Source organism: Numida meleagris, chromosome 4 (assembly GCF_002078875.1).
Source record: "Numida meleagris isolate 19003 breed g44 Domestic line chromosome 4, NumMel1.0, whole genome shotgun sequence".
Lineage (NCBI taxonomy): Eukaryota > Metazoa > Chordata > Aves > Galliformes > Numididae > Numida > Numida meleagris.
The window spans coordinates 30,182,695-30,205,555 of record NC_034412.1 but is presented as its reverse complement, the minus strand read 5'-3'; the positions used below and the strand labels follow the sequence as shown (position 1 = coordinate 30,205,555).

General features: G+C 38.6%; 1 protein-coding gene across 2 annotated transcripts in view; it reads left to right on the top strand.

The window, feature by feature from the left end:
• Positions 1-22,861, top strand: part of SH3RF1 (SH3 domain containing ring finger 1) — a 94,209-nt gene that overhangs the window by 49,088 nt on the left and 22,260 nt on the right. For both annotated transcript variants that reach the window (XM_021394504.1, XM_021394503.1), the window contains exons 3-6: positions 9,248-9,523; positions 10,901-10,996; positions 18,786-19,088; positions 19,861-19,971. In XM_021394504.1, coding sequence (XP_021250179.1) covers positions 9,248-9,523; positions 10,901-10,996; positions 18,786-19,088; positions 19,861-19,971 — 786 coding nt within the window. The remainder of the gene's footprint in view (positions 1-9,247; positions 9,524-10,900; positions 10,997-18,785; positions 19,089-19,860; positions 19,972-22,861) is intronic.

Sequence of the window (22,861 nt, the reverse complement as noted above, 5' to 3'; positions counted from 1 at the left end):
TGCCCAGAGCCACATCCAGCCTGGCCTTGAGTGCATCCAGAGACAGGGCACCCACAAACCTCCTTGGGCAACCTGTTCCAGTGCGTCACCACCCTCTGAGTGAAAAACTTCCTCCCAGTATCTAACCCAAATCTCCCGTGTCTCAGTTTAAAATCATTCCCCCTTGTCCTGTTGCTGTCCACCCTCGTGAACAATTGTTCCCCGTCCTGTTTACACGCTACCTTCAAGTACTGGAAGGCCACAGTGAGGTCCCCCGGAGCCTTCGCTTCACCAAGCTAAACAAGCCCAGTTCCCTCAACCTTTCTTCACAGGAGAGGTGCTCCAGCCCTCTTGGTCGCCCTCCTCTGAACTTGTTCCAAGAGCTCTGCATCTTTCTTGTACTGGAGGCCCCAGGCCTGGACACAGTACTCCAGATGGGGCCTCACAAGAGCCAAGTAGAGGGGGACCACCACCTCCCTCTCCCTGTTGGCCACTCCTCTTTTAATGCAGCCCAGAACATAGTTGGCCTTCCGGGCTGCCAGCACACACTGCTGGCTCATGTCCAGCTTCTTGTCCACCAGGACCCCCAAGTCCCTCTCCGCAGGGCTGCTCTCAAGGAGTTCTTCTCCCAGTCTGTATAAATACCTGGGATTGCCCTGGCCCAAGTGCAGCACCTTGCATTTGGCTTTGTTGAACCTCAATAGGTTCACATGCTCCCACTTCTCCAGCCTGTCCAGGTCCCTCTGGATGGCTTCCCTTCCTTCCAATGTATTGACTGCACCGCTCAGCTTGGTGTCATCTGCAAACTTGCCGAGGGTGCAGTCGATTCCGTCGTCTGTGTCATTGATAAACATGTTGAAGAGACTGGTCCCAGGACTGAGCCTTGGGGGACAACACTTGTGACCAGCCTCCACCCTGACATAGAACCATTGATCACAACCCTTTGGCTGCGACCAGCCAACCAGTTCTTAATCCACTGAGCAGTCCGTCCTTCAAATTCATACCTCTCCAATTTAGAGAGAAGGATGTGATGAGGAACCCTGTCAAAGGCTTTGGAGAAGTCCAGGTAGATGACATCCATCGCCCTTCTCCCATCCACCGATGTCATCAGTCCATCGTAGAAGGCCATCAGATTGGTCAGGCAAGATCTGCCCTTGGTGAAGCCATGCTGGCTGTCTCAGATCACCTCTTTGTCTCGTATGTGCCGTGACATGTCTTCTAGGAGGATCTGCTCCATGATCTTCCCAGGCACAGAGGTGAGGCTCACCAGCCTGTAGTTCTCCATGTCATCCTTTCTCCCTTTCTTAAAAATGGGAGTTATGTTTCCCTTCCTCCAGTCACCGGGGACTGCACCAGACAGCCATGATTTTTCAAATATGATGGAGAGCGGCTCAGCAACCACATCAGCCATCTCTCTCAGAACCCTAGGATGGATATCATCTGGCCCCACGGACTTCCATACATTCAGTTTCAGGAGATCTTGGACTTGTTCCACTGTTACAGTGGGACAGAATCCGCTCCTCTCACCTACCCCTCGAGGTTCAGGGTCCTGGCAGACACGGGGAGCCTGACCACCAGTGAAGACCGAGGCAAAGCACTTACTGAGCACCTCAGCTTTATCCTTGACTGAGGAAGCCAATTCTCCATCCTCATTTATCAGAGGGAGGAACATTCTCCTTGACCTGTCTCTTCCTGCTTATGTATCTGTAGAACCCCTTCTTGTTATTTTTCACATCCCTAGCCAAGTTCAGCTCTATCTATGCCTTGGCTTTCCTGATCTTATCTCTACACATGTGGACAACAGCCCTGTATTTCTCCCAGGCTACACAACCCTGCTTCCACTTTGTGTACATTTCTCTCTTTTTCCTCAGTTTAAGCTGCAGGTCCTTGCTCAGCCATGCCAGTCACCCGCCTCCTCTGCTCAATTTCTTCTGCTGGGGGATGGAGAGCTCTTGCACTCTCAGAAGGGTGGCAAGAGGGCTCTTGCACTCTCAGAGGGGTGACACGTTTTCTCTTGTGAAAACTGCATAATTCGGGTAGGATTAGTTGCCTTTTCAAAAGACCAACCAGCTGCTTCAAGGAGAAAAAATTAAAGGATACATGCAAATAAATAGCAAATTGAGTTTGTCACTTACTCTGTGCACACAGCATTACATGCATTTGTGTGTATGACAGAGAAGTCTAAAATTAGCATACACCTTGTTTTTTTTGCTGTAGACACAGGGCTGCCGGAAGTCAGAGCATTGAAAGAAATTAAACTGGTTCCAGAAGAACTTCAAGGAAGTGATAGGGTCTCAGGAGACATGGTATTGCTTCCAAATCAAGCTTAGTGGAAGTCTCTCCTGGCAAAAGGTATCTGTGTGATGCCAGACAACGATGTGTGACAGAATGACCAGTTCATCCAGATGATTTGACAGGCAGCTGAACATTTACAAAATACTGAAGGTGACAGGAAATAAACCTTAATACACTTTCTCATCAGGTAGTAGAATGTCAGATGTTTTCTTTTTTAAAATCCAATTCATGTAAGAGGTGTGTGTGTGATTGCTTTGTTTTTTTCCATTTAATTGACAGAACAATTTTGATTTCAGTCTTTATATTGTGTTGACTTTAACACCTGAATGTGATAAAAAGCAAAATATGCTCAAATAAAGTGACAACCTTGATAGAATTTCATAAAAAAGACATACCAACCTTCTCATTTGCTACTGTTTTTTTCCATTGCCCAATCTTAGGCTGCAAAGTATTTCAGAGATTAAAGGTATGTTTCTTCATGCCAAGCTCATCAAGAATGAACTTAGTCACTTTCTTGTTCAGAGTCACTTGCTGGCTTTGCTTCTTCTGTATCATGTTCAGACTCCTCACCTTCAAAGCTCAGTAAAACTTTGCTCTTGGCAATCTAATTTTTCTCTCTTTTTTTTTTTTTTTTTTATGTATGTATGTATGTATGTCTTTATGTGTGGAATTCCCTCAGCTTTTCTTGGTTCAGTAAGTAAACATACTGGTTTTCATATCACAGTGAGCAAAGTTTGTTTATGCTTATTCAAAGTGTAGAAGCTTTTAGAACCATACAGAGTGTTACTGTCTAATTTTTACATTGCTGATAAACCCTTTGGAGCTTTTGATACTTACGCTGAAATGCCAGTTCCCTCAAGCAGGGACAGGGCCTCCTGTGTTTCAGAGCTCTGTTGGTAAATCAAATGTTGCAATCTCTTCTGTATTAGAGTAGATTAACTTTTTTTTTTATGTGAGCAAATAATGTGTTTTGTAAAGTGGTGTTATAAAGCTTGGATTTGTGAAAGAATTTTAAATGTGCTCAGGAAGTTGGCATTCTGAAGACATTCAGTTTTTCGTTTTAAAAGAAGTTTACAAAAACACAGATATTGCACAGAAAGTGACAGAGTGAAGTCAGGAAACGTCCCTTTCTAACCTTCCATGCTATTAGTCTGATTGTTTTGGCCCTAGGGCAACATTTTTAAATTCCTTACATTCTCCTGTATTCCAGCGTTTAATTTCAACGCCTTTGTGGGAGACAGTTTCTCTTACTTATAGTAAACAACATTGTATTTATGTCTTGACATCAGACAAGAAAAAAATGCCAAAATATTTCTTCTGTGTATGCTAAAAGCAGTTAAAGCAGAGGAAGCAAAAATATCTTTCATAAACCAACTCTATCACTTTGAGTTGCCCACTGGTAGTTTACCCCAAAAGAAGATATGAAAATTGATCAAGTAAGGAGAGATGCAGCCCTTCTACAAAGTGCAGGGTTTTTCTGATCCTGTCTTGTGGAGTTCTGCTGAAAGTTGCCAAGAGCACAGTTAACTGATAAAGACCTTGCAAGAGTTGGGCAGCCGAAGGACTCTAGCAGTGCATGCAACTCCAAACTGTTAAGTGACTGAAACCTGAAAGTTAACATCGTTTCCTTTGAGTAGTATTCCGATACATCTAGAACCAGGATCAAGAACAAGTAGAATCAGGGTAGAACGAAAAAAAATTGCAGCGTTCTGTTGTAGTTAGCTGTTAGCAGAGAAGCTTTGAAGGTCTACTAAACAGACTTTAACTTGATTATTGAGTTAAGTAATTGTAAAAACAGTGTCTAGTTTCTTCAGTGATCTAATATTTTTCCTAGTTGCATTTGTTCAGCTTCTCCAAAAGTATAAGAACTACTTTGATGTGATTGTCCTTCTTATCCTGCGTCCTGTTTTTTTTTTGTAAAGAAAGTTTGCTTCAGAGTTGTGATGTAGGGCACTGTAAATTTGCACAAAGGTGGCGGATTTCAGGGGTAACCTGACTAGCTAATTTTTTTGTGATGCTGTTTGTTTAAAAAAGCTACTTTTACTAAAATAAAGAACGGTACTCAGTTGTGACTAGCCATATTTAGATATGGCGTTTCAAGACAACTATAAATCTTTTTACTATTTTAAATCAAATGTGTTGTTGTTTTATAACTGCACTGAGAAGAATGAGATCTAGTACAGCTATCTCATTGTAAGCTTGTAGAAATGAATGTAGTTGCCAACATTAACATTGCTTACTTCCCTAATCTAGTGAACTGTCGCAGAAAAAAAGCGAACTGTCAGATACTTTTCCATGATGTTCAGTGATAGTAATTCACATCATGTGATACGAAAGATTTGTTTTTATGGATACTGCAGCATACTGACAACATGGTAGAACCTCCTGACATAGAAGTATCTCTCATTTTTATCATTTATACTGGGAGGTAGTTCAGAAGCTCTCTACCTAGAAATCATTTCATTTGCACTCATGACCTCTGCAGTCTTCCACAAAAGTTCTGGTATTATAAGAATGTCAAATTTATTCCACTATTAATTTAGAATTGGATGCAGGTTAATAGTGCTTCACTGTAACCTTTCTTCGAACAAATCTGACCTTGTTTGTGTCATTGCTTGAATAAGAAAGAAAAAGAGCTTTTAAGATTCTTCTTGGACAGTGGAAATGCTTTGTGTTCTAGAACTCAAAAAGAAATGGGGAGATTTAGTTGAAAATGTTAAACCTCTTGGTTTGTGTTTTCTGTAAATCTGGCTATTCAGATGGGATGATTTGCGGATAGGACTGGGCAGCTTGGTAAATGCCAAACAAGGCGAGAAAGGAAAAATGCATATCTAAAGAAAAATGCAATTGAAAGATCTGAGGCAAGATAAAGGAGGAGGGACTAGAAGATTAAAAGGAGCAATACTCTCATTGAAAAGTATTTTTTTCAGTAGGAGTCAGAAGATGAAATCTTGGGTATACCTGCATCTGCTGGAGAATGTACATGCAAAGAATTTGCCCGACCCAAATCTGCCTTCAAAACAAGCTGACTGTATGTTTACTGTAGCGTGTTAACACCTTTCTTATGTAAAGGCAATTTTTATTGGTGGCTGAGTATGTCTTATAATACTGGTTCTCAAGACAAAAAAATGTTGCACTTGTAAGTACCTCTGTAACACTAAAGTCACTGTACTTCCCATTGCTTTGTAATGGAGTTTTTCAGTAATCGATTTCTCATCTTGTGTTGGTTATTAATGTGACTTAGTTTGGTTTAGGAACTCCATGGAAAAGCAAGTAAAAAGATAGAGGAAGTAAATGTCATTTTTCTACCTTTATCTGTAAAAAAAAAAAAAAATCACAATTAACTGTTGATAATTAAAGATCTTATAATATGGATCAAAATGATGGTAATTCCCAAGTTTTGGGGTTTCCCAATGGAAAGGCAGGAGTTACTTAGGGAAGCTGGGCATAAAAACTGCTGCTGAGTTGTCTGAGCAGACTATCTTTTTTTTGGAGGCAGATAGTGCTTTGGTTTTGCACCTAGACAGCACCAGAATGCTTTTTTGTCTGTCCAGTGCTCTGTAAAAAGAAAACAGCCTGCTCCCTTGGAGGCACTCAGTGTCTGGGAATCTGGAATAGCTGAAAGCTCTGCAGATGTTGTGGGTAAGTTCAGCTGGTTCAAAGGAGCTCACAGGCCACATTGCAGCCTGGCAGCAGGAGGAATCCGTCTCAGAAAGGGACGGCCAGCAGTGCTGCAGCAGAGGCTGGCGGGGAGAACTGCCTGTGGAACGTGCTTCCTTGCGGGGCAGGAGCGGGAGGTTGTTCTTGTGCTCCTTCAGCACAAGTTACACAATGAGCCCTGTTTCACGCCAGTGTAAGCATATTTACATTTGGGCTTCTGCCACAGAAACTTCTTTTTAAAAGGAAATTGAATCTCCTTTTTCTGTGGCATAAGTTTCTCTTGGCTTAAGCTCATGAAAAATATATACAATTGCATACTGTCCATTAAAAAGGTAAAAGTAAAGTTAGAAATAAGGTGACTAAGGAGAAAGTGTAAATCCAAAGGGAATTGCAGGGGAATTCTGTAGGTTTGTAAGGCAAAGCCTCTGGATGGGGGAAGGAATACAAGGAAGCATAAGAAATCCTAGCCTCCTATAAATAAATGCATATGCACTTCTTGATACTCTTGTCGAGCTGTTTGTTTTGATGTCACCATATTTCTTCTGTAAGGGAATCTCGCAAGTGAAAAATTATGTATTATCTATGTCTTAGCTAAAACTAAATTTAAACCGTTTGCATGTAAGCTGTAGCATTAAAAATATGAATATTTTTAATATAGTCATAAGGATGACTGAGGGAATAATTCTAAGAAACCTGTTTTGCATGATGTCTTTCTGGGTTTTAACTTTTAATTTCCTAAAATGTTTTTTGTCTATTCTTTGGTTGCTTTCTCAAAGAGCTCCAGGGTAAATGGCAGCTGTAAACCTCAGGGTAGCCTTCAAAGTTTTTCTTCCAAAGCCTTCCTTTCATGTGTAGCCAAGCGAAAGGCAGGGAGTGAGCTGAAAACTCTGGCTCAGCGTTATCGCAGCGGCTGGCTAGCCTGGTGAGCAGGCCGAGAGGTGGAGGGGAGGCCGAGCAGCGAGGCCGTCGGGTGCAGCAGGCGAGAGCTGTGGCGACCCGGTGGGCTACGTCCTGAGCACGTGTGCCTGTGCACGCCCTGTCATTTCCACTGCATCCTTTGCCTATTGCAGAAGGCATTTTCTGTCTTCCTTTTTCAAATCGTTTAAGCGTTTATCCTTAGTTGTTGGCAGCCTGACTGAGAACAGGTTTGTATTTCATTGAACGTTGTTCTTTTGGGGACCATTTTTATTTAATTCTGTGAAAAGGCTTTGGAGAAACTCAGTCTGTTCATCAGTAACTGATTCTTTTGGGCTTGGTAGGAAAGTGCCTGCGTGTAAAATACACGCAGATGTTTGTGTGTTTGATTGAAGCTTCGTTCCTGTGGGGCTTTGTGATAAACTGTGTAAATGCAATATTGAGTTCACTTTGACATAAGCTGTTCCACTGGCACTCCTATTCTGATTTTGTTTGTGTATCCGAAAAGGATTTTTTTCTAAACAGTCTTTAAAGTTCTTCCCCAATACAGGGAGACAGGTGACTTTGTCCTGGGACAACTCCGGTTATTTTCATCAGTGCAAGACAGAGACTGTCTTGTCATAGCCATGACTACTGGGTGCCTTCCTTCTGCAAAGTAATTCTTGGGATCATAATCCTTGAAGTGCAGCAGGTTTTTTTGTTAGCTTGTTTGTTTTACTGGGGAAGGAAATGGATGAGCAGACAGTGCTTCCTTTGTTATACAGAGGTGTGCTTCTTCTGTGGCCCTGAATTTCCCCTTCAACCATTTAGAGCGCACAAATTCTCTAGTTGATATCTTTGTCTTTATCCCTATCTGGGCTCATACAGAGTATGCTGTTACTGCTTATAACGTGCATCATTGCAGTTAAGTGTGATCATGAAAACATATGTTGTTTTCATCAGTCTGAAGATCTCCGGATTTTTGTCAACAATTATATGAATGGTGGTAATATAAAGGATTTAGTGCCCAGCCCCTAGCTGCAGTAGAATGAACTGTGGCTTGCCTGTATTCCTGTGTAAATCAAACTCATCTGTACATCTGTTTGTGTATGTATATATGGTTATCCTTTGACTTTGATATGGAAATAAAACTGTTAAATAAGTTTACAAATAAATAATACTTTTAAAATACAATTATTACTGTGATTGTAAAGTCATGCACAAAACTTGAGAGAGTCCAAGGAAACTGGATTCCATTGAAAGATAAAATTTCAAGTGGTAAATATGAAATAAATTATCAAATACTCTGCCTTCTGTCTAACGACACAGACTCTGAGTGGTAATTCCTTTGGAGAATCTCCTTGCATTGCATGCTGCTTGAGACACTGCATGCGCAATTGCAGTTTACAATCTGTGCTGGTAGACAAGAGACGTACCATGGCGTAGACCTTTCTGAGTAATATTACCAGCACTGAATTTCATTACAATTTGTCTTTTCTATTATATCTTTAATACAATTCCATTAAAAAAAAATAATACTGTGCTGTAGTTGACTATAAATGCAATCTTTTGTATGGAAAAACTGTCTTGGTAGTGCAAGCTACTGCTGCTTACATTAGCAAAGGGTTGCGCTCCATTCTGAATATTTATCATTAGAGAGAGAAAGAGTTTTGAAGGAAGTAGCTCTAATGCTGGAGTTTTATGGCTCACTCTGTAAGGAGAGATCACAGTATTTTTTTGTAATCGTCAGATGCATTCAAGAGTAGCACTAATTACGTACAGTTTTCAGATATTACAGAGGAATTGGAAGAAAAGCCAAGGATGGTCACTTTAAACTGATTTGTTCAGTAATTCTTTTTAGCTGTGTTTGAAAAATAAATAAAAGCAGTCGTTCAGGATGAAAGCGCTCATCTTTAATAAAGTGAGATTTGTTTTTCAGGCTGGAAAGCACCTCCCTTACGTACTCATCCTCATCATTAATAAGCAAGCCAGACAGGCAGAAAACATGCCTCAAAGGTCTCACAGCAAATTTGTTATTCTAATGCTGTATTTTTTTGCAGAATTTTTCTGTCATCTCTCTCGAGTGGTCAGAAAAGTTTCCAGTAGTGCTCCTCCCCTCCCCCCCCCTTTTTTTTTATATTGAACTGATAAAACCTAGTGGTTTTGTATATAAACATTTTAGTACAGTGGTTTTTATTTTGCTTCCTTGGTGTCTTGTAATGCTGCAGTGTTGCTGAAAATAGAACTGAAACTCTTAAGGTAAAATCAGTAGAATCACTACAGTGACATAATATGTACAATTTTACTTTGCAATTTTCTATGTTTACTTTCATTCATCGTCCCCCAAAGAATGTAATATAAATTCTATTTAGTGATACTTAACTAATTCTACTGGTCTTTTCTTTTTCTTCTTCTGTAGGGTGTACCTCAGTTACCATGTGCCAAAGCATTGTACAACTATGAGGGAAAAGAACCTGGAGATCTTAAGTTCAGTAAAGGAGACATCATCATTTTGCGTCGACAGGTTGATGAAAATTGGTATCATGGAGAAGTCAATGGTGTCCATGGCTTTTTTCCTACCAACTTCGTTCAGATTATTAAACCTTTACCTCAACCTCCACCTCAGTGCAAAGCACTTTATGACTTTGAAGTAAAAGACAAGGAAGCAGATAAGGACTGTTTACCATTTGCAAAGGTAAATTCTGAATAAAATAAATATTTTCTTTGAATAATTTCATTCACTTGGAAAAGAAATAATAAAAACATATGTAGTCTTGTCTACATTTTTAATGGATCTATACAAATATGAAAAGGGCAGATAATTCTGTAGGTATTTTATTTCTCTTATGTAGATTAGTTTTGCCTTCCTTTTCTTCTAAGTTGCATACAGTTTCTCTAAGGTTTTATTTTTGAGAATGCAGCTTTTCATAATTGCAAAAGTAGCATTCTTAATTTCCAAGAAATAACCTTTGATGTTACAAATTAAGTGTTCCGTCTTCTAAAGAAACTCTTGACATTCATTTTCAGCTATACATTTTGTGTGATTTTTAGGCTCTAGATACTAAATACAAAGCACTACTAATCTTTGTCATTCTGTAATATCACTAATTGCCTTTTGGAAGATAAGACATTCTTAAATTGTTTCTGTTGTAATTAATTGTCCATCTTTTAAGGCTATGTTTTTAGAGGAATTAGAGCTGTTCCTTTTTTTTTTGTTACTGATTCTTTGGTTTATCAGATTGCACAAAAATGTTTCAGGATCAGATGTGAGCTAATCGCATTTTCATCCTTGCCTATTAAAAATGGAAAGGATGGCTAAAATTCTAAAAGCAAAAGGTTTTTTCTCTTTTTGTGAAATTCGCACAAGTACGCTTGGGCAGGCAGTGGTTTTTACTACACATAACTGTTAATGTTGGGGATGATTGTCATTAGCTTGCATATTTTGATTAGATTGTTGGCAGCCTGTATTTTCTGATCCTCAGTCATGCTTGAATTGACATCTTATGGTTCCACATGCTTTAACTTACGTACAAAATAAATACGAATCTCAGTGTAGCAATGTTTAATACGCACACGATGCTGTTTTTATATCATGCACAAAGCCATATCTAGAAACAAAAGCTCGGGATATATCTGATAGAAGTCATGCCACTTACCAGTGCTCCTCAGTGTTTAAGTAGAAGAGCAACATCTATGGAACATTAGATAATGAGTCAGTTGAGATGTAAAAAAAAAAAAAAAAAAAGAGAGAGATCCTGTGCATTAATGCCAACATTTAAAAGGGGGGTTAGATAGAGTACAACAGGCTGAGCATGCCTGGAAGTCTGTTATGAAAGACAAAAGTCAAATGACTAAGGTTGGCTGTGGACAGTTAGTTTACCTCCATCAAAACAGGAAAAGGAACACCTGGAACTGACTTCAGCCCCCAAAATGGCATATTTGTATTACAGAATGCTTTCTGTGTGGCTCTTGTCCATGTACCACTGTCTCTGATTACCCATGCATTATGGAGGGAAATTTAATTAGAAGTTTAATTAGAGTTGGGAGACATAATCACTGCATGTTCCCACAGGATGATGTTCTGACTGTAATTCGCCGTGTGGATGAAAACTGGGCAGAAGGAATGCTAGCTGACAAGATAGGAATATTTCCAATCTCATATGTTGAGGTGAGTTGTGCTATCAGTAGGGTTGTGCCCATTGCGTACTTCATCTTCTACAAATGAACTACTGAAATTAACGAGTAGTATTTCTAAAATAATAGGTGCTGTTGATGATTCTAAAGTAACCTGAGATAGATTATTCTAGGTCTAAAATTATTTCTGAGGTCTGCACACTTAGTTTAGGAAAGTTTATGACTTCAGCGGTTGAACCAGTGATTTTTACAGTCATTCGATACCTGTTTTCATCAAATGAAATCGGAATGAAAGCATTGGAAGCAGTCACTGTATTATCCTCTTAATACTGTGAGTCATGTAGTCAATCACAGACCACACTTAACCACAAAATGAAAGCAGTCAGCAAGGCAGAAAATTGTAAGCTTTGCACTGTCCCTCTCAAACAAAATCAGCACAACTAGAAAGTTAGAGAAAACAGGCTGTTGTAAAGCAAGTGAAGTATTGTATTTTACATCAGATGGACTGTTACATAAAATTTTCTGTCTTCCTGTATTTCTCGAGGTAGCACTTGACAGACTCTCCCCAACCTTTTAGGGTGTCACATTTGAAAGCTATTTATCTTCAATATAGAAATGAGTGAGTCATTAAGAACAGTGTCTACAGCTGCAACAGTAGTTATTGTAATTTGCATCACAGGAAAATACAGAGGCTAGGAATAGTGTTTGTCTCTTTCTAGTAGATACACTGTGGGTATCTGTTAACATACACTTCTTGCACCAAAGTGATTTTATTTAAATAAATGAGACAGATGGATGAAAGGAAGTATTTTCACATTATGGGTGGGATGAGAAATTTGTACCTTAGGTCACAGGAGAAATGTGTAACCATACTAAACATTCAGTCAGGTGTTATTAATGCAATTCCCGAATGCCCTGCCGAGATGGGAAATTGCTAAAAAAAAACAACACAAAAACATTGTTTTCAGACAATATAGAAAACTTTCTTTAAATCTTTAAACTTTCTTTTAAAAAGGAAAGATAGGTGTATTCATATTTATAGATTGGTTTAAGTATACTTGGAGATAGAAAACTTCAAATGACTTAAAAATAAAAACAATTTTTGTAATAATAAAACACAAGAAACACGTAAATGTTTCAATGTACTCAGTGCAATTCTGTCTTCCGTTTAAGATTTCAGAAGCTCATTTAAGAAGTTCTTGCCCCTGGCTGTTCATTCCTAGCTCCTTGCAGTTAACTGTCACTTCAGCTCCAGCCAATATGGCTTTTTCTGGTGCTTCTTTGAACTGAATCACTTAACTTAGGCAAGTTAGGAAAAAAAAAAAAAACAGTCTCTCGGGCTGCTATTTGGGCTCCCTAGCTAACTATTCAGATCCCGTTTCTATGAAAATCTGCAAAATGGAAATTTACTCTTGAAAACAGTTTATGTAAATGTGACAGTCACAAATGTCATGGTTTTGTGATTTTCGGTTATTGGTATTCCACATCATAACATCATGTAGTGGATATACCTGGTTCTCAGAAGAGAAGGACTACTACAGTCCCCACGGCACTTTGCTCCTCTGTTACCATTTTCCAGCCGGAGGGAAAAGATAAAAGCTCGCAGTATAAAAACTTGCAGATCACGAGACCTCGTCCCTTTTTCCGCCGTCTCTCATCTTGGCAGCACCTCGCTCTCCAGCCGTCTTATCGTCGGTAGTAGAGTAAGGCCTACCTTGATTTTGGGACATTCTCTCTCTCTGTATTGGATTTATCAGCTTAAATTGTAATTATATTGTATTATAGTGTGTTGTTTTGCATTCCGATATTTTATTTAGTAAATTAGTTTGTTTCTCCTCAGATTGTTGCCGCTGTTCTTTGCTCTCAGGGCCATCTCCCTACCCTTTTCCCCTTTCCCCTTTTCCTGGGACGTGGGCCTGTGGGTCCCCTGTCCCCTTCGTCACGGAATCGGGCCTAACGCCCGTAAACCGTTGACAAGTATTTCACTTGAAATTTTCAGACCAATTCCATCAGCTAAGAAAATGTCTTAAACTAACCCTTGTAGATAAACTAACACTTTTAGAACAGGCGCAAGCACTTTTATACATACACTGAAATCCCCAGTATAATGACGAGAATCTAGAACAATATAAATTACAAAATCACAGGACAGTGGATATTGGAAGGGACTGTTGGAGATCATCTGGTCCTGCTCAGGTAAGGGTCCCCTAGGGCACATTACCTAGGCCCTTGTCCAGATGGCTATTGAAAATCTGCAGGGAAGGAGATTCCACAAGCTCTCTGGACAGCCTGTTCTAGTGTTCAGTCACCCATACAGTAAAGTTTTTCCTCACATTCAGATGGAACCCAGAGGGTTACTTCAGATCACATAGGTGTTGTTTTTTTTTTTCAGTATATACTGAACTAAAGCACTTGCTCAAGTGAAGAGCAGTGAGATACGTCAAAAAAGAAATGTTTGAATTTTGGAATGTTTGTTTTCCGAGATTATGTAACTATTGTTCTTGAAAATATGCAAACGGCTGGTGGAACCAAGTAAACTGAACCGTTCTTAGGTACATTATATTGTATTTATTACATTTATGAAGACTAAAGTAATTTTTTTTGTTATTTTGATATATTTTTAGATACATTTCCTAGTCCTGTAATCATTACCTGTTTTTGTCATAATGACAGATGCATCTCTGCCTTGTATGTGTCAGTACACTTTTTATTTTTATTTGTTTGATCACACAGTAGCTGCGTTTACTGGAGGTCTTAATGGCTTCTGTCGTTAAGTTTAAGATGAGTATAATCTGTCCTGTTTATTCTGTAAGAACTTAAAATATATGTTGCACTTTGATGTGATGGAGAATAGCACTTTAGATACCTTGAAGTCCGTGAAAAACTCTAATTGACTGTATTTGTGGACAGCTCATTACCTGGAGGAATATCCCCTAATTCAACGATTGCCAGTCTGCTCTATTCATTTATATAACTCAAACATATTGAGTCCGTGATAATAAAAAAAGCTAAGGCTGACAACATTTTGAAAGGTCTTTTAATAGTGATTGCATTAAGAGAGTAATTTGTTAACTGACTCATAAAACATTGTCTGTATTTGTAGACACATGACGCTGTGAAAAAATCACTTCTCTCTCCAAGTGAAAAATAAATAATGTGAAACATTACAAAAAAGAGAACGTCTGTTTTCTAAGAAGGAGAAGTGCTAAAACAAAATACTAGAAAAAGCCCTCTAGCTTTATTAGAGTAAGTCCTAACTAGGATTGTCTAAATTACTAAGCTTTTGACTGATGGAATTTCAGCGTATTTGCTTTAAAAGTAGATACAGTTCTGAGTAGAATATAATTAATTAGAACATCAAATTTGATACTTTGATGTGGATTAACATTTAGTAAACACAATGTCAAAACTATTTTCATTATTTCAAGTCATTTAAAACTCTTAAAAAAACAGCTAGAAAAATACAAATATCCAGAATGAAAAAAAGAAAGACCGTAAAATAGGTCATTTTTCAGTCAAAATGTCAGTAGAGAATAATGACAGCTCTTGTTTTCCCAAGTTAGTGTGAACAACTGGGAAACATCTCTTTATTAATCCATCTCCTCTAGCCTTATTTATAAGCAGTCTTTCAGAAATACAGTGAAGTATTGTTATCTGTATCTTGAATGCTCACTGATGTAGAACATGAAGTTCGCTGTCATTTTAAGCTGCTGCATCCATCAACTAATGCAACATATTCAAAAATGGTAAAATAAGATTTTAAGTACCTACTGTGTCAGAGTGGTGTTAGCATCTTTTCCACTACTAAACACGAGTGTTTCACAGCATTTTTTAATGTGCCTATACATTTCAGACTGGATTTTTAGACTGGATTTCTAGCATATTTTTTTAAACATTGTACTCGCTAGACTCAGCTTTCTGTCTATCGCTGTTATATGATGTGATCTAATGGAAACACTTCTGTAGCAATGCTGACTCAGAAGAATACTTTTTGACTTTTTTTTTCTGGCCACTTTAGAGCAGAAAATCTATGCAGAAAGTGGATATTATATATGATGCTCAAAATTGGAGATAGGTTTTAGTAGAAAATCATAGTTTAATTCACATTATATTTGATTGTGGTAACCTCAGTGTTGTCACTCCAGTAGCAATTATCAAGTGTCATAATTTTGATCAGTTTTCCTTACAAGAACTGCAATGCAGAACTACTGAGTTTATTTCAGAAATTAATATAAACACAGCTCTGCTTCTGACTGTCAGCTGTTCAAGTTTTGTAAAAGGATTCTTCTGCTGGTTTGGACAGAATATATTCTGAAACCTTAATTACAAAGCTGAATTTAGATTTCTGAGCTATTACCTGTCTTCCAGGGGGATGTTTAGCAAGAGTAGTAACGTCAAATAAGGACAATATTTGCCTCTAGTTGGCCAAGTTACACTTGGAAAATATATGGGTGAAAGTGAAATGCAGCCTAGGAATTGGTATTTGACCAATAATAGCGTTGGTGATGCAGGGAAAAACAGCTCCTTGATGCATGATAATGGAGTAAAATTTTGTGAGTAAAAATTCTGGATGAAGAATAATGAGGCTAACTTAAGGGAGCAGGTAGTGTTTTGACTTACTTTCAGAAGGTGATGATACTTGAATTCCATCTATCTACATGTGAATGAAAAATGCCGGAATTCATTTGTTAAATAAGTGCAGTAAAGCACAAGTAGGAGGCTGGCAGTGGCCATTTGTGGTGGTCTGCCTGATGGTTTCTCCAGACGGCTGCGAGGAGACGGAAGCCCAGACCCCCGCAGGGCCAGGGAGCTGCTTCGAAGCCAGCTGACTGTGCTGTTACCATCTGGGGAGTTGCTCTGTTTCCTGGGGTTTGGAGAGGGGAATTCGGTTTCAGGTGACCTGATACAGCAAAGATTTTATTAATGAAAAAATAAAATTATGTGAATGCGAAAGTTAAAGAAATTTCAATTTAAATGTGTCTACTCAGGAAAACATCTGATAGAAAGTGTAGAAATAGATGCAGGACCATTTGTTGGAGAAGGGAATACTGTATTCAAGCACTTGATAGCAGTGGCTAGCCATTTCTTTGGAAAATAAATGCAAGCTCTTCATTTCTCAACAAAGAGATGAAGTGCACTCTGCAAAATACTGTGCAATACTGCTGTCCTCAGGTTGTTTCTTTGAAAAGGCCAGCCATCCATTCACTGCCATCGTTAGGCTGCATGTCACCATCCTGTGCTTGTTTGTGTCTTTAAGAAAGCTCAGTATATTGCTTATATTTGAATCATTCCCATGAGCAGGCCTTAACTGTTGTCTAACATATTGTTTGCTTTATAGAATACCAGATTCTGCAGGCATTATTAGTTTCAGGAGGTAAACAAACATAATTAGCTGTAACTGGTGCCTCAGGATGCTTCTGGCAGTGAGGCGTTTTTGTTTTCATTTTGTTTTTTACTCATGGGCAATCCCTTACCTTTTCTGATTAGATAATTTGTATTTTAGAAGTGTGTAACTGTAACTGTTAAATGAGGGATAGAGAATGGATTGGATAAGTTTGGTTGTGGCCAGTGTGGTGAGACAATGTGGAATATGCAACAGATTCTCAGGTGAAGTAGTGTGTGAAGAACTCAATTTTGAGTTGAGAAACAGAAAGTGACTACTTGTACAAAATATATGAAATTATTAGTCTTTGAAAAGCCTGCCTGTTCTTCCATGTTGAAGAGTAAGTAGCAGAACAGTCTTCCTTTGGTCCTGTTTTGCTGTTTGTTTCATATCCTTCAGCCTTTTATTGGTGTTCTGTGTTAAAATAATCGTTTTCACTAGTCTACTGAGCATACGTACAATCTAAATTTAAAATTTAACAAATAAAAAAAAAAGTAAGAGTCCAAATGATGAATTTGTAAATTAGTTGTAGAAAGCTGTTCGTATACTTTATCTACTACATAAATGGTATAAAAATATTTTGTCTATATGATTCACGTCCCGTGGGAGGAAAGCCTAGTGTTTACACCTTTCATAGGAGTGCTTATTACTGTGACATTGTTCTCTACTATTCTTCCTTGTCTTTTTGGGTACATTTTAAAGAACCAATAATAGGAACTTGTAGGAATCATTCCTGTGTTGTCATCTTTGTATCCTTTTTCAAATCTTCCTTCGTCTGTGCTGTATTGTGGGTTCTTTAAGGCCTTTCGTATCTTAATTTTTCCTGCCTTTATGACTTAACAGGTTTTTATGTCAAGTCCTCATTATTCAGTAATTCCCACTTTGATAGTTGTTATTTCTTCTGTCTGTGCATGTAATTTCCTTCCAGATCTTGTCTTTTAAATACTGTTTGAAAATCTTTTGTTTATTTAACGTATTTGTGTGTGTATTCTGTGTGTGTGTGTGTGTGTGTGTATTTTACCACCTTATATTATCTACTTGTTGTCAGAGCTCAGGAAGTGTTCAGAATATAAGCTATTGACATTTCTATGAGACACACTTAGGTCACTCTTGATACTAACATGATTAATAATGCGTAGCTTGTGTAGAAAAGTTTTGATGGGACAAGATACTTCAAAACTCCTTATGAGGATAGTTTGGTGTCTTAAGACTTGTAGGAAAAAGATTAAAATAAACAGAAAAAAATATGCTGACAAGCAAAAGTAGTGCATCCAACAGTTGCTGATTTCATTCTTTCATCGTGTTCTTCTTGAGATAAGGTTTTTTTCCTTCTTCGTAATGGACTGAATTACCTGAGTGGCACTATTCATATTTAGTGGCATGTATTAATGTTAATTAATTTGTTCAAAAGATTGGTGCTTGTTTACATCCACGTATGAATAAATGAGAGTTATGATGCTATTATTTACAGTAGCTTTAAAATATTAATGAGATGAAATCAAGGTTTTGTGAAAATTTAGATTTTTTTTCCCATTTCTGACTAATCTACTGTAACAAGAAAATGTACAGGATTCCATACTCTGTTATCAGAGAGGAAGGATTTGTTTGCATTTTATGTCATATTGATATAACAAATTAGCAAATAGGGTCTGTTCTTGTGGGGAAAAAAAATCCTGTTAGGTAAACTTAAGAACTGATTTTACGCTCTTATGCTGTCTCAGCATTAGAAAATTCAGAGGCTACAGATTGCTTAAAGCTGAGAAGATATTTCCAGCAGGTTCTTGCTGTGTATTTCCTTTCTCCTTATCCTGTTCTATGCTTGTATGCTACTTGTTGTCGGCAGTACATGGATATAGCTCTGCCCTACTATATTATTAAATCTGTGCTTAGGAAGCCTGTTTTTCAACACTGCTAGTCTTAAATATAAGTGCATAAATAGAAAGGGATGCTAGGAGGAATGTCTTCAGGAACCTACATGCAAAGGTTCGGGTTGATGTCAGAAACAACAAAAAAGGCTTAAAATGAAATGAAGGTTTTATGTAATACAGATTCCTATGTTATAAAGTCAAAGGAGACTGTTGTGATTTAGTCTGACTTCTAGATAACACAGGCCAGAAATATTGCTGAATTAATCCAAGTTTGGACCAGTTCATGTTGTCCTTTCTTCACTGAAATTATACCTCCTGTAGGTAGTCCACACCAGTCTGAATCTAACCATGCTAAGTTTGTAGTGAAAGACTCATCAATCTGTATCAACTAATTTGTTGGTCAGTGTGGCACATTTTTGAATTTTGAGTTGCATAGTTTAAATTTTACTATAATATAAATAGTAGAATTAATTAGTTAAATAGTAACATTGGAAAATAGATTTTGGTTGTCTATAGGTGATCTTTGTGAAGAAGAAAATACTAATTTTTTATGTGTGAATATTCTCTTGTAGTTTAACACAGCAGCCAAGCAGCTGATAGAATTGGATAAGCCCTCAGGTTCTGCTGCAGACTCTGGAGAAGGTACCTCTGGGGCAGCCCTCAACAGTTCAGTCCAAAAGCACACCGACACTAAGAAAAACACCAAAAAACGACACTCTTTTACCTCCCTCACTATGTCCAACAAGTCCTCACAGTCTTCTCAGAATCGCCACTCGATGGAAATTAGTCCTCCTGTCCTCATCAGCTCTAGCAACCCAACTGCAGCAGCACGCATAAGTGAGCTGACGGGACTTTCTTGTAGTGCCCCTTCTCAGGTAATTTACATGAAATTAAGTATAAATCATGCTTTGTTTTTTAAGTAGCTATGAAGGCTTCTTGTTGCATTATTTACTCCAAATTATTTGTTATATGCAATTAATACTATGATTTCACAAAGCTTATCTTCAAACTTTACATTTTAAAGAAAAATATTTACAATGGTCCTTAAAAAGTGATGGCAGATATTTTTGGTCTTGTGAGTTAGGTTTTTTTTACTGCTCTTGATTTCTTAAGAACCACAAGTGGTTGTTAAATTTTAGAAGTGATGACTTAATTTCTTTATTTTCTTCTAAATTGAATATAATACTAGATATTAGTAAAGCATATACAAGTGAAAGGTAAATTCAGTGTGGAAAATTACATGCATTCCAGAAACATACCGCGTTAATCTGATGGTGAAAAGAAATAGCAGTTATCTGACTTAATTTATTTGTTAATCTCATGCTTATCCCAAGCCTTTACTTACAAGCGACAGCAGTTGGTGAGCTTCACATAAAGAATACATTTTGAGAGTGGAGATGGTAATGTTCGGTATGTAGTTCAGTGCATCTCCAAAATTTCAGAAACATCAGAATTTTTTTTTAAGTGAGAAGTATGATCCAGTACCTTTTCCAAGAGTATCTGACCAAAAATTATTCCTATTGTAAAATTTGGGGTAATAGAATGCTGGTGATTTTGACCATGAAGCTTACAGCTGAGTCAAAAACTGCTCCCATAAAGCTAATCAGAACTGACTCTGTTCTTTGTTTGCTTTGTTTTTTTCAACAGGTTCATATCGGTACTACTGGGCTAATAGTTACTCCACCCCCTAGCAGCCCAGTCACAACAGGGCCTTCATTTACTTTCCCATCAGAAGTTACCTACCAAGCTGCTCTTGGTGTAAGTACCATTTAAGAAAACTCAGCCTTCTCATACATCTTTGGTCTGTGCAGTCACTTTTCTTTCTGGAGTTTGATACACTGATTTGGAATAATGGTCTTATGATGGTAATCTGTGTAATAGAGGATAATATAAATTGAACTACAGCAGAAACATTTTTTTCATAAAATAATTCTTGCATCATGTGATCCCTATCAATTTCTCTAGCTTTCCTCAATCTGTTAGACTTCTTTGATCCTGTCCTTCAGAAAATACTTACAAGCACTGGGCAAACAAATTCATTGCTGATATCCTTGTTAGGCAGAATACAATTCTAGTTAATGTATTTGCTGCAAATGTAAAATACTGATTTGATTTGTGACCAAGATGCTCAGTTTTGGACAGGATGGGTTAGAAAGGTTTTAAAGCATAATTTCAAAATTTCTATCAGAAGGTCTTTTTGTGACGCTTTTTCTTGTTATTAAGAATTAGTAGGTCTTAATTTGATACCAACGTGGAAAAACACTTCATTTTGGTGTTGGTGCAAAGTCATTAAACCACCTCGGGTGCTTTAGTTGCATAAGCTTGTTCAAAAGCAATCTCACCATAAGTACCCATGGAATTAAATTACAGTGCTAAATGCAGCATGGAGTGAACCTTTGCCACATGATTGTCCTGTATCCTGCAGTGATGCTTTCTCTTTGTGATAACTAGGTTCCTGGTTATGTTTCCAATTAGGCATATAATTCCCATTGAGAATCTGAATTATTATCTGCCACCCTCTTTAAAAGTCAGTAACCTTCTGTACATAATGTTCCATTTCTTAACTTGTTTTCAGCATGGCTAAAATACAAGCTGACAGCTCAGGCTATGGTCAGGTAGTTCTTTTCCTATAGGTGATATTAGATGATTTATAGTCACAGACTGAAGTTCATCTTTAGATTCCACTTTTCCACTTGCTTCAGAAACGTATTTTAATTTTAGAAGTATGCAGAGCAGCTCTGATCAGAGAGAAAGTGATCTTTTCCCTCTAGATATTTTTTCCCCTCTGGAAATACCCTCCCTAACATCTTGAGCATTAACTTTAAGCTACAGAACAATTGTGCTGTATGATACAATATTCCAGTGATTGGCCTGAGTCTTTTTGCCTTTTTTTTTTTACTTGAGTATAAGCTCTTGCACTTTTGAAATCTTCCCTCTTTGGCTTTTCTCTTTGTTTATGATACTATTCTAATGACAGGAGAGCTGGGATGGAACAAGGAGTGTTTCTCTTTTGCACGAATATGATTTAATTGGATATTGTACATTGTTTTGGTGTTTATGACACTATTTAAAGTAATTGATTGTTCTTTGAGAACAGGCAGTCTGATACAACTGCTTTTGCTTCTCGCTGAGCTCAGATTAAGGGAGAAGGAAGAAATAAGAAAGCATGAGTGTAACTCACAACCAGTGATGAACAGGAAGATATATTTCTTTGCTGTAATTAAACCAGATTTGATTAGGAAAGGGGTGTACTTCTGTGTGACAGAAGAGCCAGGGAGCACTGTAACTTTAGAAAGTAGTAGGGGAAAACCTCAGATTAGTCCCAGAGGAATTTGGGAGGACTACTCCAAGAAGGTAATGCAGCTCATAGCCCAGCTGAAGTGCCTCTGTACCGATGTACACAGCATGGTAAATAAGCAAGAGGAGATGGGCACCGTGGTGCAATTAGAAAACTATGACCTAATTGCTGTCATAGAAACATGGTGGGATGAAGCACACAGCTGTAATACTATGATTGAGGGCTACAAGCTTTTCAGAAGGGATAGGCAGGGTAGGAGGGGCGGGGGATTTGACCTCTACGTTAAGAGGTGGATAGACTGCAAAGAGCTGCCTCTGAGAGACAGCCACAATCAGGTTGAGAGCTTGTGGGTTAAAATTAGGGTCTGGGCCAATAATGGACTCTGATGGTCGGGGTCTACTGCAGGCTGCCTGATTGGGGAAGCCTGCTGATGATTCCTTCGTGCTTTAGATACAGGAGGCATTGTGCTTGTAGGCTCTCATCCTGATGGGGGATTTCAGCCGCTCAGATGTCTGTTGGGAAAGCAACATGGAGAACTACAAGCAGTCCAGGAGAATCCTGGTGTCCACTGAGAATAAATTCCTGGTCCAGATACTGGACAGACCAACCAGAGATGAAGCATTGCTGGACTAGGTGCTCACCAGTGCAGGAGAGATCATTAAAGACGTTAAGATTGAAGGCAGTCTGGGCTGCAGTGACCATGCACTGATTGAGTTTGTGATCTCAAGGAATATGGGCCTGGCATAGGGCAGTCAAGACCTTGAACTGCGGGAGAGCGAGCTTCCAGCTGTTGAAGGAATTTTTGGATGGGATCCCCTGGGAAGCTGTCCTTAGGGGCAAAGGAACAGAACAGAGCTGCCAGATCTTTAAGGTGACGTTTCTGAGAAACAAGAGCTCTCCATCCCTCAGCACAAGAAATCAAGCAGAGGAAGCAGGAAACTGGCATGGCTGAGTGAGGGACTGCTGGTTAAACTGTGGGAAAAGAAGGAGATGTACAGGCGATAGCAGCATGGACTGTGGCCTGGGAAGAATACAGGGATGTTGTCCAGATGGGCAGTGAAGACAGGCTGATGGAGCTGGGCTTGTTCAACCTGGAGAATAGAAGTCTCCAAGAAGCCCTCATGGCAGCCTTCCAGTACTTGAAGGGAGCTTATAAACAGGAGGGAGAGCAACTGTTTGCATGGTCCAATAGTGATAGGACAAGGGGGAAGAAGGAAGGAAACTGAAAGAGGGGAGATTTAGTTTGGATGTTAGGCAGAAATTCCTCACTCAGAGAGTAGTGAGGCACTAGAACAGGCTGCCCAGAGAAGTTGTGGATGCCCCACTCCTGGAGGCGTTCAAGGCCAGGCT